Source organism: Notechis scutatus, chromosome 15, assembly GCF_049901735.1.
Source record: "Notechis scutatus isolate UNSWTSFEM ecotype Mainland chromosome 15, rNotScu1.2, whole genome shotgun sequence".
Taxonomy (NCBI): Eukaryota; Metazoa; Chordata; class Lepidosauria; order Squamata; family Elapidae; genus Notechis; species Notechis scutatus.
The window spans coordinates 5518620-5534662 of NC_142023.1; the positions used below are offsets into that span (position 1 = coordinate 5518620).

Here is a 16043-nt window from a genome sequence, read left to right on the forward strand (position 1 = left end):
AGAGGGAGGAGAAGGAGATGGAGAAAGTGAAGGAGGAAAAGGACAAAAGGAAGGAGGAGGAAGAGGAAGAGGAGACAGGAGGAGAGGAGGAAGTTGTGTCAGTGATTCTTATGTTTGCTTGGAGAGTCCAGAAGGATCAAACAGATGATTTTGACATAAATTATGCCTTCCAGGTGACTCAAGGTTGCACAATCTTGATCAAGCCACCCTTTGTCATTCAGGGGTATGGCACGCCTAATAATAATAATAATAATAATATCAATATCCTAGATCCTCGGGGAAAATTCAGTGCAGAGTATTGAAGGGCAACATCAGTTAAAGAACTGGCAGCTGTGGAGCAGCTGGCTTTCATGCCTGAAATGGGACTAGAACTCATCATTTCCTAGCGATTGACCCCAAGTCACCAGACGGCTTTCGTACCTAAAATGGGACTAGAACTCACCGTCTCCTGGTATTTGGCCCCAAGTCACCGGACAGTTTTCGTACCTAAGACAGGACTAGAACTCGCCGTCTCCTAGTGATTGGCCCCAAGTTACCCAGCCAGTTTTTTATGCCTAAAATGGGACTATAACTCACTGTCTCCTGCTTTTTAGTCCGGTGCCTTAACCACTAGACCGAACTGGCTCTCGCCCTTTCTCCTGCAGAAATGAAAATAAGTTTCTAACTCAGAAGTTTCTTCTTTCTCCTCTTTTCTGTTTCCTTGGTGTTTTCTCCTAATCTCAGGAATGAAAAAAAAATTGTTTGCCATTCTCCCGCCCCCCTCAGAAAAAATAATAATAAATGAAGCTCTTGGCCATTATCTGTCTAGCCTCCAGCTGTACCCAGGAGCTGCGTGCGCTGTATTCGTCTCTTGTTAGGAAGATAAATCAAGGAAAGTGGCTTGGAAGTATAAGCAGAGAAGACAAATTAGCCAGTGTTTAGAAGTTCTGTAGAGGAGAGATAACATGGATTCTTCGTGGTTTTCTTCTTTTTCTCTCTTTCTCTCTCTACTGCTTCTCTGGAAAGAATAGCCGGGGAAAGGTTGGTAGGAGGGAATAAAACATGGGTATTTATCTGCCTAGTCCCCCCTTGATAAAGCTTCGTTGATTGATAACCCCAAATTGGAACAGCATTCATCCTTCCCTTATCTCATTCTGGCTCTTCCCAACCTCCCCCATGTATAGGAAGCTAATGCAATGAAATAAATCTTTCGTAATCCTATATCCCTCCAAAAGTAGGAAGGGGAGCGGAGAGAGGAGCTAAGAAGACAAGAACGGACAGTGGTTTGGTTTCCTTTCTAACTTGAAAAAAATGTTTCATCAACCTCAAGAGCCGGTTTGGTCTGGCTTAAGTTAAGGAGAAAAGTGGTGACTGTTGAGGTCTAGTTCCACTTTAGTTGTGAAAGCCAGCTGGGTGACTTGGGGCCAATCACCAGGAGATGGTGAGTTCTACTTCTACTTTGAAAGCTGGTTTGGTGACTTTGGGCCAATCACTAGGAGATGGTGAGTTCTAGTCCTGCCTTAGGCATGAAATCTAATTGTGACTTTGTACCAATCACCAGGAGATGGCGAGTTCCAGTTCTACTTTAGCCTTGATAGCTGGCTTGGTGACTTTAGATCAATCACCAGGAGATGGTAAGTTCTAGTCCTACCTTAGCCTTGAAAGCTGGTTTGGTGACTTTGGGCCAATCACCAGGAGATGGTGAGTTCTAGTTCTACCTTAGCCTTGAAAGCGAGCTGGGTGATTTTAGACCAACGACCAGGAGGTGGTGAGTTCTAGTCCTGCCCTAGGCATGAAAACTGATTGGATGACTTTGGGTCAGTCCCAGGATTGTTGTTGTGGAAAAAAATAGGAGAAGGAAGATGTGTTGGATATGCTCGCTACCTTGAGCTATTTGTAAAAATGATAAAGGTAGGATATAATAAATAAATAATATCTTGTAGCACTCTTGTTCGTGGCACTGTCTTTCATATGTGCTACCTGAACACCATGGATAAACATTTAAAGGATGGGAAGTTTCCTTTGAACGTCCTTTCCAATTTTCATATTGTTTTTCTAGAAGGACATCTATCCTTCCATTTGAGATCGCACACAAGGTGTACTGTACCCTAAACCCACAATGGGTACATTTTCCACCCAACCACTTCCTTGCTGATTAAACTAAAAAGAAATTGCTTTTAGTTCCTCTCTCCCCAGCAGAAGAAATATTTATTTTTATTTATTTTATTTATTTGATTTGCCAATTGTTTACAAGATAATAAGTATAAGTGTATACATAGTTGTGAATACATGAAATGGGTACATATAAGAAAAATAAAAGAAGAATAAGAGAAGCAATAGGACAGGGACGGTAGGCACGTTGGTGCGCTTGTGCACGCCCCCTAAATATCTTACTTTTCATTGTAGTGGCAGTGCCCAATGCTACTAAATAAATACTACATTGCTCTGAGACACAGCTAGGTCAGGGAAGTTAAGAGGAAATTGAGGAGAGGGGTGAGATTTTGCTATTTTAGGTAACCTTCTAGTTATACACAACTGTGGTTTCAGCCTTGCAAGACCCACAAGAGGGCAGTGTCATAGAAGATGGGAGAATCAAGGAATGGCATCTTCTCCATGATGTCATCATGAACTGTCAAACCATTCATCCTTCTAATCCAGCCCTGTATGGTTTGTCCATTACTTGTTCTCTTTTACCAGTGGTTAGATCTGCATTCTTTTGGTCAAAGACATATGTATTCTTCCAACAAATTGGCTGGTTTTGGCTTATCGCTGGGGCAGAAATCTTCCTTCCTAAAGAAGACTTCAAAACGGGTGAATCATTTTTAGTGGACAGCCTGCAAAATAACAGAACAGAATAACAGTATAGCAAAAATTGGAGGCCTTCTAGTCTCACCCCCAGGCAGGGAACCCTGGACAATTTCAGACAAACTGCTGTCCAATCTCTTCTTAAAAGCCTCCAGTGGTGGATCACCCACAACTTATGGAGTTTAGAAAGTTATGGGAGAACATAACTGTTGTTCCAATGGTTCATTGTCTTCACTGTTAGGAAATTTCTCCTTAATTTCAGATTGCTTCTCTCTTTAATTAGTTTCTATCCATTGTTTCTTGTCCTGCCTTCTGGTGCTTTGGAGAATAATTTGACCTTCTCTTCTTTGTGGCAGCCCCCCAAATACTGGAATACTGCTATCATGTCACCCCCCAATTCTTCTTTTCGTTAGACTAGCCAGATCCTGCAGCTGTCAACCCATAAAACATTCCTATGCCTGTTTTAGTAGTTGCCATAAAATAAAAGAGGGGGGGAGAAAGGAAATCTGGAAGAGCAGTGCAGCAGTTTGAAAGCGCAAGTACATTCCAACTCTTATCTTTAAAAGATTGTAACTGAAATGCCCGCATTTTTGCCCGCAAACATATTTAATTGGAGAACTGTGAATGTGCTCAATTGGAGAATCTGGTTTATGAGACCTCCGGGGGGGAGGAGGGGAAACAGGGTCACAGGTGACTGTAAATTATGTATGCAAAGTTGGCTTCATACAGGGCAGTGCCGGTATGTCGCCTCTAATAAATCCCTCTAATAAATCGTTTGAAGTTTTTTGAAGTTTGGCTCGAGGATCATGATTTAATTAGAGTGATTGCTGGAATCCTGACAGCAGCATTTTTCATATGTTTTAGTCTCTGGGCCTTTGATCATCAAAGTTGCCCTTCTTTGCACTTTTTCCAAAGTCTCAACATCTTTTTTTTGTAGTACGGCTGACCAAAATTGGTTGCCGTATTCCTGGTTTGGCCTTACTAAGGCTTTATAAAGCAGCACTAATGTACTTCACATGATCTTGATTCTATGCCTCTGTTTATACAAACCTTGCATCAGGTTCTCTCCTTAATTAGTTTCCATCCATTGCTTCTTATCTTGTCTCCAGATGCTTTGAAGGTTGACCACCTTTTCTTTGTGGCAGCCCCTCAAATATTGGAAGGCTGCTATTATGTCACCCCTAGTCCTTCTTTCCATTAAACCAGACAACTCCTGCAACCATTCATCGTATGTTTTAGCCTCTAGTCCCCTAATCATCATGTTGTCCCCAATTCTTCTTGTTTTAGGCTAGCCAAATCCTGCAGCCGTTTTTAATATGTTTTATTCTTTGGGCCTTTGATCATCTTAGTTGCTCATCTCTGCACTCTTTCTAGAGTCTCATGGCAAATTCATGGCTGATTAGGGGACTGGAGGCTAAAACATACAATGAATGGTTGCAGGAACTGGGCTTGGCTAGTCTAGAGAAGAGAAGGACCAGGGGAGACAGGATAGCGGTCTTCCAATATTTGAGGGGCTGCCACAGAGAGGAGAGGGTCAAGCTATCTTCCAAAGCACCTGAAGGCCAGACAAGGAATAATGGATGGAAACTGAACAAGGAGAGATTTAACCTGGAAATAAGGAGAAACTTTCTGACAGTGAGAACAGTCAACCAATGGAACACTTTGCCCTCGGAAGTTGTGGGAGCGCCATCATTTGAGACTTTCAAGAAGAGATTGGACTGCCATTTGTCAGAAATGGTGTAGGGTCTCCCGCATGGGTGGGGGGTTGGACTAGATGATCTACAAGGTACCTTCCAACTCTGATTATCTGTTATCTGTTAATTCCTCCAGCATCCTTAGGGCTGATGATATCCTTTTGTAATGAAGAACTGGAGAGGGACTGCAACTCTGGATTTCACATTTTCCGAGAGCGTCTTTCTTGGATCTGTTTTAAGAGATTCATTTCCTTGGGCATGTGGCCGTTGGCATGTCAGGGCTGCTTAAAAGAGGGGAAAAACAAACAAACAAAACCCAGTTCTTCCTTAGCTCACAAAATGTGTCATGTTGGATTCAACGCACCAAATTACAGTCTTCCTTGTAGACAGTTGCAACATATATCTCTTCTCTTCCCTTCTCGTCCTTCTTTATCCTCTGGCAAACGAACCCTCGACGTGTGCCAAAAGTACAGGAAGTCCCCTTTGAAAGTTATCTCCAGAAGACAGGAATTCCAGTCGGGGTTTCCTTTCTCCCCGTTCTTTTTTTCCTTTCCTGTTTCCCACCCATTTTGTACTTTTGTACGTTCTTCCTGGCCTTGTCCAACTTTGTAAAGATAAGTTCACTGTGAAGCCAGAGGTGGCCTGAAAGTAACTTGGCATTCTCCTGGAAGAGTCAAAGATCTTGTGTTCCTTTTCCTCCATCTAACCCTGTAACTTGTTCTTCGGTTTTGCAATCTTTTGCATGTTGTGGTGCTCCTGTGAAGGGATGTTTTCTCAGTCACAGACAGCACATATATTTTTCGCTAGGATTTTGCATTTCCCTGCGGGATTCTTTTTTTTTCTTTTTCTGTCTGGTCTGATATCTAAGGCTGCAAACTCTTTAAAAGAAACAACCATTTCAAATATTTGTATAAATAGGAACCCTCCTGTGTCTGGTGAGACTGAAGGAACTAATTCCCCCTCCAGGAAAAAACAGCAATTCAGATCCTCAGGCAACATCTTGTTCGTTGTGGAACCCAAAGGTTTCATCAAAAGTCAACCAAGAATTCCCCTTCAGGGTTTGGGGCTGCCAAGATGGGTGATTGGACCTGTTACAAATTGTTTGATGTTGTTGGAATGATTTACAATGGACCTTCAGAACCCAGAGATGGGCTGTGCGGAATGTAAGTTATATGTCATCCTAAATTTGGAGTGGTAGACGTAAAGTCCCTCCCCCCCTTTGTATTTTCAGAATAGAATAGAATGGAATAGAATAGAATAGAATAGAATAGAATAGAATAGAATAGAATAGAATAGAATAGAATAGAATAGAATAAGGAATAGGAAGAGAAGAGAATAAGGAATAGAATAGAATAAAATAAGGAACAGAATAGAATAGAATAGAAAAAATAAGGAATAGAATAGAATAAGGAATAGAATAGTATAAGGAATAGAATAGTATAAGGAATAGAATAGAATAGAATAGAATAAGGAATAGAATAGAATAAGGAATAGTATAAAATAGAATAAGGAATAGAATAGAATAGAAATAACACTGTTTTGAGGGTAGAAGTTGAAACAATTTATGTCCAGGGTAAATAAAAAAGATTTTAAAAGTCAGGGTTAGGGGCCTGCCATTACGTAAAAGAAGAAGTCTGCATGTTCAACGGGCGAAGGAAACACTGGGGTCACCTCAAACCATGAAGATGCTGAAACACAGAGGTGTCACTGTTGCACAGCCTGTTTTGCATCCCATAGTTTGGCTTTCTGGAGAAGTCTGGCAAAACGTATTCTCTGCTACAAGTTGGAAGGCATCAGGCAGCTGACACAACTCTTTGCAACTCGAAACGTGCCTTCCTTGAGGAATTTTGCTGGATATTTCTGTGGGGGGATTGGACAGTAGCTACTAAGTTTGATGCAACATTATGGAGGCGGCTGTTTTAATCTTCCCTTCTCCTTCTCTACTAATCCTTGAGGGTTTGTAACTGGCACACTGAAGAAAAATTTATATACTGGGCAAGATTCGTCTAGATGGCATTACCTAATAATGGATCTTTCATGGACTTTAAAATGTCCCAAACAATAGAACAAAGAGAGAGAGAAAAAAGAGTGAGGGAGGGAGGAGAGGAGAGAGAGAAGAGAGAGACAAGAGAGAGGGAGAGAGAGAGAAAGAGAAAAGAGAAGAGGGAGGAGAGAGAGAAAGAGAGAGAGAGAGAGTATGTGAGAGAGGGAAAGACAGAAAGAGGAGAGAGAGAGAAAAGAGACAGGAGAGAGGAGAAGAGAGAGAAGAAAGAGAACAAAGAGAGAGAGAGAGAGAAGAGAGAGAGAGGAAAAGACAGAAAGAAGAGAGAGAGAAAAGAGAAGAGAGCATTGAAGAGAGAGAAGAGAGAAGAAAGAAGAGAGAGAGGGAGGAGAAAGAAGAGAGAAGAGGGAGGAGAGAGAGAAAGAGAAGAGAGAGAGAGGAAAAGACAGAAAGAAGAGAGAGAGAGAAAAGAGAGGAGAGAGTTGAAGAGAGAGAAGAGAGAAGAAAGAGAAGAGAGAGAGGAGAAAGAAGAGAGAAGAGGGAGGAGAGAGAGAGAAAGAGAAGAGAGAGAGGGGGAAAGACAGAGAGAGAGAGGAGAGAGAGAGGGAGGAGAGAGAAGAGGGAGGAGAGAAAGAGAAGAGAGAGAGAGAAGAGAGAGGGAGGGAGGGAGGAGGGAGGGAGAGAAAGGGAGGGATGTATCATTTTGTCTTGCCAAAATGGCCTCAATCCTCTCTTGTGAAGAAGATTCTATTAATAATAATTAACTACTTATGCTTGAAGAAGGGAATGACTTCTCTCTATCCAAGTCTTAGAACTTCTGATACTTGTTGACACATACGTTGGCCCTTTGTTTTGTGGTGCTGGTTTCAGTTCAGTTGGAAAGTGGGTTGGCTTCTCCCTCGTGAGCCCCATCACACTTGCCAAGTCTTCATTGTGCAATCCGTGGGGCTCCCACCCCTTTAGCTGAAAAGAAAGAGAGCGGAGAACTTTGACGAGCGAGCTTTTATCGCTTTTCTGTGTGTGTTTGTGTTTGTTCCAGTTTAAAATAAATTGGACCCTGCTTTAAAAAAAAAAAAAACCAGGGCAGGTCACCCCACATTCCTTACTTGGAACTTATGGCTGGAAAGATTTAGCAGAAGGTTAAAGTGACCACGGACCAGCTGTAGCAGCGTGCTTTAAAAAGTTGGCCGTTGCCAGGAAGTCTCCTTGTCCTCGTTTTTTTTTGGACACCCTTCTCAACTTTTCAGTTCTTCTAGATTGGGGTGGTTGGGCGGCAGCGCTGCCTTCTCCTCCTAACCCAGATTTGCACTCTGGCGTGGATTCAAACATGGAGCCAGGCGGAGAACTGAGCTTGAAATCACCTGCCAGCACTCAAGTTATGGGAAGCAGTCGGGTTGCAAAGTGGGAACTAGTTAGGAGCGAAGGCGAATCTGGGTCACCCAGGATAACATTGCAGGATCCAATCTGGGTCGGTGACCAGGACCAGAAATTTTGTCTTCTGAGCTTTTGCACTTGTGCTGGAGACCATCTTCAGGGAACTTCTCTGTACCAGAATCTATCTATCTGTCTGTCTGTCTGTCTATCTATCTATCTATCTGTCTATCTATCTATCTATCTATCTATCTATCTATCTATCTATCTATCTATCATCAATCTATCCTGTGTCATCTGTCTGTCCATCTGTCTGTCTGTCTTGTCTATCATCTCTCTCTCTCTCTCTCTCTCTCTCTATCTATCTATCCATCCTATCCTTCTATCCTATCTATCTACCTACATACCTACCTGCCTATCTATCTATATCATCAATCTATCTGTATATTATATACAGTATTAACAATCTATCTTGTATCATCTGTCCATCCATCCATCCATCCATCCATCCATCCATCCATCTATCATCTATCTCGAATGAAGGCAAATATGTGTTTCCCAGGATAATGTTGCAGGATCCAATCTGATTCCGGTAACCAGGACCACACAATTTGCTGTTTGGTGTCAATCCTCCTCCAGTGAATATGCACGTTGCAGAGGGAGGCAAAATGTTACATATTCCATCTCAGAATAAAATGCTTCCACCTCACTAGGTCCCTCCCCACCTCAAAATCTTTTGCTTGATTCTTTAAGATCTGTGTTTCCGTGACATTGCTTTTTTCTTTCTTTCTTTCCTTCAACAAAAGTATCTTTGTGGTAGTTTCCATAAAGATTGTCTTTGATCTCTTGGGACTGGGCAAACATTGGCCTTTTTTTGGGTCAAATAGTTGAAATTGTGGATGTACCGATCCATGGAGCCTGAAAACCGATTAGGAGACGCTTAACATTTTTCTTTTACTGTCTCTCTCTTGGCACTGCATGCTTGGTTTGTTGATTTACTTTTTCCTAATTGTGCCAAGCTGCCATCCATAGGAGGAAATGCATTCTTGTGGCTTTGGTGCACAATATTTGTATAAATATTTATTTTGTATCACAGTGGCTAGAAAAGAGGCATTTCACCCTCCCCCCCCCACACACAGAGTAGTTAAGGAGTATACAATTCAATGTCCCTTGTTGTTGAAAGCTGAACTGAAATTAGAAGAAGATTAACCACGGGATATTTCACAGAGATTGCACAATCTTCTTGTGCACACACAAACAGGGGGAGAGAGAGAGAGAGAGAGAGAGAGAGAGAGAGAGAGAGAGAGAGAGAGGAGGAGGAGGAGGAGGAGGAGGAGGAGGAGGAGGAGGAGAGGAGGAGGAGGAGGAGGAGGAGGAGGAGGAAAAGAAAGAAGAAGGAGAAGGAGAAGGAGAAGGAGAAGAAAGAGAGAGGAAGCCAGAGAGGCAGAGAGAGAGAAAGAGAAGAGAGAAGAGGGGAGGGAGGGAGGGAGGGAGGGAAAGAGAAGAGAGGGAGAGAAACAGAGAAAAGAGAGAAAAGAGAGAAAGAGAAAAGAGTAAGGGAGGGAGGGAAAGAAAGAAAGAAAGGAAAGAAAGAAATGATATAGTAGAGCATAAATATAATGTTCCCTGTTGTTGTTTTTTTAATCCAAGTTAACAGGTGGAAATGTTGTATGGGGCAGCTTTTCTTCCTATTTTCTTCTTCTTTTTGAAAAGTGAACCTTTGCAGACAACCTTTGATAAACAAGGGTCCTGCTTTTCTCCTTTGGTTCTTTAAGCCCATCTGTAGGCATAGCAGTGGTTTTGTTGTTTGTCTGTTTTCTTTTGTTTTGGAGAGAGAAAAGAAAAGAAAGGCAGGTTTTGCTGCCCACATCAATGACTAAAGGAGAGAGAGAGAGAGAGAGAGAGAGAGAGAGAGAGAGAGAGAGAGAGAGAGAGAGAGAGAGAGAGAGAGAGAGAGAGAAGGGCAGATGCTGGCTTCTTTTCCCAACAGCCCTTCCATAACTTCCTCCCAGAGGAAGTATTTAGCACATTCTTCAAAGTTTCGGGAAGTCACTTCTCTTGCAGGGGGAATAGAATTTGCATCTTGGATCTCCTCCCTGGGAAGGAGGAACCTCTTATTCGGGATTTCTGGAAGCAGAGATGAAAATGGGATGGGACCATTCTCTGCAGATTTAAGGAGGACCACGGCATCCTTGGCCCAAAACGTCGGGAGAAAGAGACTTGCCTCAAGGCCATCTCCCTGTTTGGCCCATTGTGATTCTTCCAGCCTAAAAAAATAAGTTTGTTTTACAACTTCATGATTTCCCTTATCCTTCTGCTTAGAAAACCCACAATCATTTAGGAATTGGGTTTCATCAGGTTTATTTACCCCTACCCCTACCCCTCCTCCTTCTTCTTCTTTCTTCTCCTCCTCTTTCTCCACCTCCTTCTCCTCTGCCTCTCCTCGTCCTCCTCCTTCTCCTCCTTCTTTTTCTCTTTCTCTTTCTCCTCATCTATCTCCTCCTCCCTCTCCTCTCCTCCTCCTCCTTTTTCTCTTTCTCCTCCTCATCTATCTCCTCCTTCTTCCTCTCCTCTTCTCTCCTCCTTTTACTTTTTCTCTTTCTCCTCCTCCTTCTCTTCCACCTCCTTCTCATGTATCTCTCCTCCTTGTCCTCCTCCTTCTCCCACTCCTCATCCCTCTCCTCTTTTCTCTTTCTCATTCTCATTTATCTCCTCCTTCTCCCTCTCTTCTCTCCTCTTCCTTTTTCTCTTCCTCCTCTTTTCTTCCTCCTTCTCATGTATCTCTCCTCCTCCTCCTTCTCCCCCTTCTTTTTGTCTTTCTCCTTCTCCTTCTTCTTATCTATCTCCTCCTCCCCCCACATTTCTCTCCATTGCTTTACATTAGATGGAAGAAGAAGGGGAAGGGGTTGGTGGATGGACAGACGGATGGACGGATAGATAGATATTATCCCCAGGAAAATATGTTGAAGAAAAGTCTAGGAATTGATTGTTGCCCTCAATTCTCTCCAGTTCAGCCAGAAACCTTGTATTTTTACACCACAAATTCTTCCTAAGCATGCTTGGTCTCTCCCCACACCCTCCTATTTTTATGCATTACATTTGTTTTTTGTTTTTTCCCCTTTCCATTCGGAGCAGTGGTCAAGGACGTTAAGAAAGGAGCACTTGTGAAACTCAGATCATAACCTCCCACGTTTATATCTTGTCTGAACGAAACCTCTTGTGTGCTGCCAAAAGAGCCCTTGAGTAGGGGGAATGTTCCTTGAACTCTTTATTCCTCTCTTTTACTCAGGTTGGTGTTTTCTTTTCCAGATTCACCCTCTATGCTGTAGACACCCGTGGGAGGCACTCGGAACTGAGCACCATCACGCTGAGAACGGCTTGTCCACTGGTGGACGACACCAAAGCAGAAGGTAAAACGCTTGTTCTCATGACAAGGTTCAAAAAGGGCTCCCAACTGTGTCTTCATTTTGCCTTAATTTCTGGAGTTTCTCATGTCGCCATGCTGACATATTTCTGGGACGTAGTCTAGAGCAGGGGTCGCCAACCTTTTGGATATCAGGGACCACTAAACATAATTTTAAATCCTGCGGACCACTAATATGTATTTTGACTGACAGTGGCTTGCTGATGTTTTCCCAGGGTCTCTGCAGAAAGCAGCAGAGACCCTGGGAAAATCCCCCAAAAAAGTCTGCAGGAAAATTCCCCACCCCATTTTCCTCCCGATCGATCATTCTTTATTTGGGATCGCAGGATACCATCTCCAGCTTCGTTGTCACGGGGAGAGAGAGACTTTTGGCTTCATGCAAGAAAAGCAGCAGAAGCAGCAGAAGTCTTTCTTTCTCTCCCCCAAACTCCGCCAGAAATGAGTCTTTGCCAGCGCAACCTCTTGGAGCAGGAGGGCTTGCAGGGCCCCAAAGACTCATTTCTGATGGAGTTTGGGGAAGAGAAACAAAGACTTTGGCTGCTTTCCTTGCGTGCAGCCAAAAGCAGAAGAAAAAAGAAGTGGAAAGGAGCAACCCAGTGGCCAGGCAAGGCACGTGGGGTGAGTGGGGCAAGTTCCCCTCTATGTTAAGCTCTGCAACTCTGAAGCTATGTTGAAGCTCTGAGTCTGTCTATTGAAGATGAAACTAGCTTGCTTGCTTGCTGAAGGCTGGAGCTCTGCTCTGAACTTGCAACATGTTTCTGTTTGAGTTTGCTCCATGTTGGAGAAACCTACAACGGGTTTGTAAAATCTACTTATGTTTATAAAGATGTTAAATGAAGCATCAGCCATCTGTGTTTATTTTTCTGGCACTGAATTATCGCTGCAAAACTCTCAGTAAAGGGAATGGTGTTGTTTTTTTTTTTTAAAGAAAACTCTGATCAAAGGTCCCTTCCACCTCTGTTCTGATTCTCATTAGTTTCCATCCATTGCTTCTCGTTCTGTTCTCAGGTGCTTTGGAGACTAGGAGAACCATAGAAAGAAAATTTGATCAGGGTGTGATGTTCTACTCCATGATGCCTGCCCAGCATTTTTCTCTCTGCTTGTTTTCCAGAGATAGCAGATAAGATCTACAACTTGTACAATGGCTACACCAGTGGGAAGGAGCAACAGACAGCCTACAACACCCTTATGGAAGTCTCAGCTTCCATGCTTTCCCGAGTCCAGCATCACTACAACTCCCATTATGAGAAATTTGGGGACTTTGTCTGGCGTAGCGAGGATGAGCTCGGCCCCAGGTAATTCTTTTCCCCAAGTCTGGATTCCTGCTCTTTTCTTTTCTGTGATCAGGACTAGCTAAAAGGCCACCAAGGTAAGTGAGCTTCTGATCTTTTCATCCCTCACAAAGGATTGGAAATTCAAACTCCCTTGGGAGGTTTTAGAGAACCCTTCCTGCCTGAATTTGGTTGTCTTCTTGTAGATGTTCCATTACCCAACTAAGAAACATCTTCAATGCACTGACGACATTGCCTAGATGGGTAATGAAACGCCTGCAAGAAACTGACAAAACTCAGAGCACCAATCACCCCACAGTCCTCCTCCTCCTCTTCTCATCTACTCCACTAAATTCTCCACTACATTCCCCTTTAGGTGATGTTACCTAGTTGGATAATGAAATGCCTGCAAAAACTCAGAGCAACAATCACCCCATACTCGTTGTCGTCGTCGTCGTCGTCCTCCTCCTCCTCCTTGTGATATGTTGTAATTTGTTTTTACAGTTCTGAGAGATCAAGTTCTTTTTCCCACAAGGCAACTGGACTTTCTTGTTTGTTTTTTCCTTGAAAATGTTTCACTTCTCATCCAAGAAGCTTCTTCAGTTAGTTAGTTAGAACTAACTAACTAACTAGTTACTAACTAGTTACTAACTAACTAACTAATTACTAATTAGTTACTAACTAACTAACTCTCATCCAATAAGCTTCTTCAGTTAGTTAGTTAGTTAGTTAGAACTAACTAACTAACTAACTAACTAACTGAAGTAGCTTATTGGATGAGAGTTAGTTAGTTAGTTAGAACTAACTAACTGACAAGAAGCAAAATGTCTTCAAAGAAACTCCAGTTGCCTCTTGGGAAAAAAAAAAGCACCTTTGGGTCACTCCTTCGGCTGGATACCAACCTTGCAAAGTCCGTTCTCGCCACCAGCTACCTAATTCTAAATTTTATTCATTTGGCTTTGACTCGGGCAATGTGAGGGACTGGATCGTGACTTGATCCACGGGTGGGTTTATCTATTCCTCGCAAACTGGGAAGCCCTAGAGCAGTGATGGCTAACCTTTTCAGCTTGGTGTGTCGAAAATCGGGAAAAAGTGTAGCCTTCCTTGGGTCGTGTGTCACTTCAAGAAATATCAATAATTTGGTTTATGACGGACTGGGCTGGGGTGATCACACAGGGCTGTGAAACTCGTCTCCCTGGTCTCAGGGCTGCAGGTGCAGGATGTGGGGATCGGAAGGCCACCTTACAGGGCTGTGAACCTCATGGATCTCCTTTCCTCCTGTAGCGTTCCTGAGGTAATGAAACTGACAAACCTCAGTTTATGGCGGTTAAAACTGGTTCTCTGCTGCAAAGATCTCGCGGCAGCGGTGACACCACGCCTCCGCGCAACAAGCAGGGAGCAGGGATTGGAGCAGAGCACAGGCAGCCTCTAAATGTGCAGGTTTTCCCCACACCAACAGGCGTGTCAGTCAAAGTGCCTCGGCGTGTCACGAGTGACAGGCGTGTCATAGGTTAGCCATCACTGCCCTAGAGCCTGGAGTCTTAACTCTCCCTCCAATCATCACATGGGCCGGTTGCCTCCCAACGGACAAGGTGGAAGAGAGGTGGCCTTGCGTGGGAGGAAGCGGTTAGGAGTTGGCTGGCTGGGTAACTCCCTCTTATGACCTTCCTTCCAACCGACCTGCCTTTTTTTTTTTTTTAACAACTTCATTAACCGTCAGTCCTTTTTCCAAATTTTTCCCATTTTCTGGAGCGGAGTGGGTAGGAGTAAGGTCAGGGTCAGTAGTCCTGGCCAATTTCATCTCCAGATTTGAACCTCCTCCATAGGGAGACCTTGGAAAGGACACAGCTGCTAATTTATGACATCCAACTGGCTACCCTTCGCATTTATCTTCTGCCCTGCCCTCTCCCCTATTTTCCCCCAAGCTTCCTCTTCCCAGCTTTTCCTCCCCTGTTTCCCCCCTTACCTCAGGGGAAAACGTCAGCCAAAGATAAGTCTACCCTTTAGACATGACTTCATTAACCTTTTCACATAAGTGACTCACTTCGGCAGCTTGGGCTAAATATCTCGCCATCGTCTGTTTTTGGCCGAAAGGGGATTTGTCGTTAGGAAAGTTTTGTTTCCCTCCGCCTATACCTTCCCTACAGATTTATTCTCACTTGTAAGAGGCTAATTTTGCTGCTGCTTCTCCCAGCCAGCTGGCTGAGGCCTAGTTCCCATGTGCCACACCCAGCATTTCTAGAGGGAGATGGGGGAAAAAGGCTGGTTCAAAGAGCTATGTTGGGTGAGATGGCTCATCGTTCAAAAATACGTCCGGTTGTGTTGAAATCCAGTTGGACAGAAGAATTCAAAGGCCACGACTTTCAACTCATTTGAATTCTACTGTATTTTCACCCAACTAGCAGAATAATAGAATAATAGCGTTGGAAGGGACCTTGGAGGTCTTCTAGTCCAGCCCCCTGCTCAAGCAGGAAACCCTATAATATTTCAGACAAACGGCTGTCCAGTCTCTTCTTAAAAGCCTTCAGTGATGGAGCAGCTGCAACCTCTGGAGGCAAGTTATTTCATTGGTTAATTGCTTTCGCCGTCGGGAAATTTCTCCTTAATTCCAGGTTGCGTCTCTCCTTGGTTAGTTTCCACCCATTGCTTCTTGTCCTGCCTTCAGGTGCTTTGGAGAATAGCTTGACCCCCTCTTCTTTGTGGCAGCCCCTCAAAGATTGGAAGACTGGTATCATGTCACCCCTAGTCCTTCTTTTTTTCTAGATTAGACATACCCAATTCCTACAACAATTCTTCATGTGTTTTAATCTCCAGGACCTTAAACGTCTTAATATCCTCCATTGGTATGTTTTACTTATTTATGTCCTAATGGGAAAATTAGAAAGAGCAAAAAGTTGATGGCTGTATGATGGGAATGAAGAGGGATTCAGTGCAGCTGTTCCAAAGCTCCAGTAATTCTAAATGAGGGTCCTTGGTGCTCTGTAAGCTGGGTGGTTTTCTTGCAGGTGTTTTATGCACTGATTTTACCTAGTTGGGTCATGAAACATTTGCAAGAAAACCACAAAGCTCAGACAGCATCAAGGATTCCAAAGTCTTTTTTTTCCCCTCTCCTTCTCCTTCCCCTTCTCCTCCTCTTTCAAAATCCCACTCTCTTCTAGCATTGATGATGTTAGCTAGAAACATTTACAAGAAAACCACCAAGCTCAGAGAGCATCAAGGACCTCACAGTCTTCTTCTTCTTCTTCTTCTTCTTCTTCTTCTTCTTCTTCTTCTTCTTCTTCTTCTTCTTCTTCTTCTTCTTCTTCTTCTTCTTCTTCTTCTTCTTCTTCTTCTTCTTCTTCTTCTTCTTCTTCTTCTTCTTCCTCCTCCTCCTCCTCCTCCTCCTCCTCCTCTTCTCCTCCTCCTCCTCCTCCTCCTCTTCTTCTTCTTCTTCTTCTTCTTCTTCTTCTTCTTCTTCTTCTTCTTCTTCTTCTTCTTCTTCTTCTTCCTCCTCCTCC

General features: G+C 43.4%; 1 protein-coding gene across 3 annotated transcripts in view; it reads left to right on the plus strand.

Annotated features, from left to right (window-relative positions):
* ASTN2 (astrotactin 2) overlaps positions 1-16043 on the plus strand; it is a 319108-nt gene that overhangs the window by 301650 nt on the left and 1415 nt on the right. For 2 of the 3 annotated variants that reach the window (XM_087943907.1, XM_087943905.1), the window contains exons 21-22: positions 11161-11261; positions 12387-12570. In XM_087943907.1, coding sequence (XP_087800033.1) covers positions 11161-11261; positions 12387-12570 — 285 coding nt within the window. Of the gene's footprint in view, positions 1-4614; positions 5550-11160; positions 11262-12386; positions 12571-16043 lie in introns of those variants that run through there. The other variant, XM_087943906.1, reaches the window with a different exon arrangement.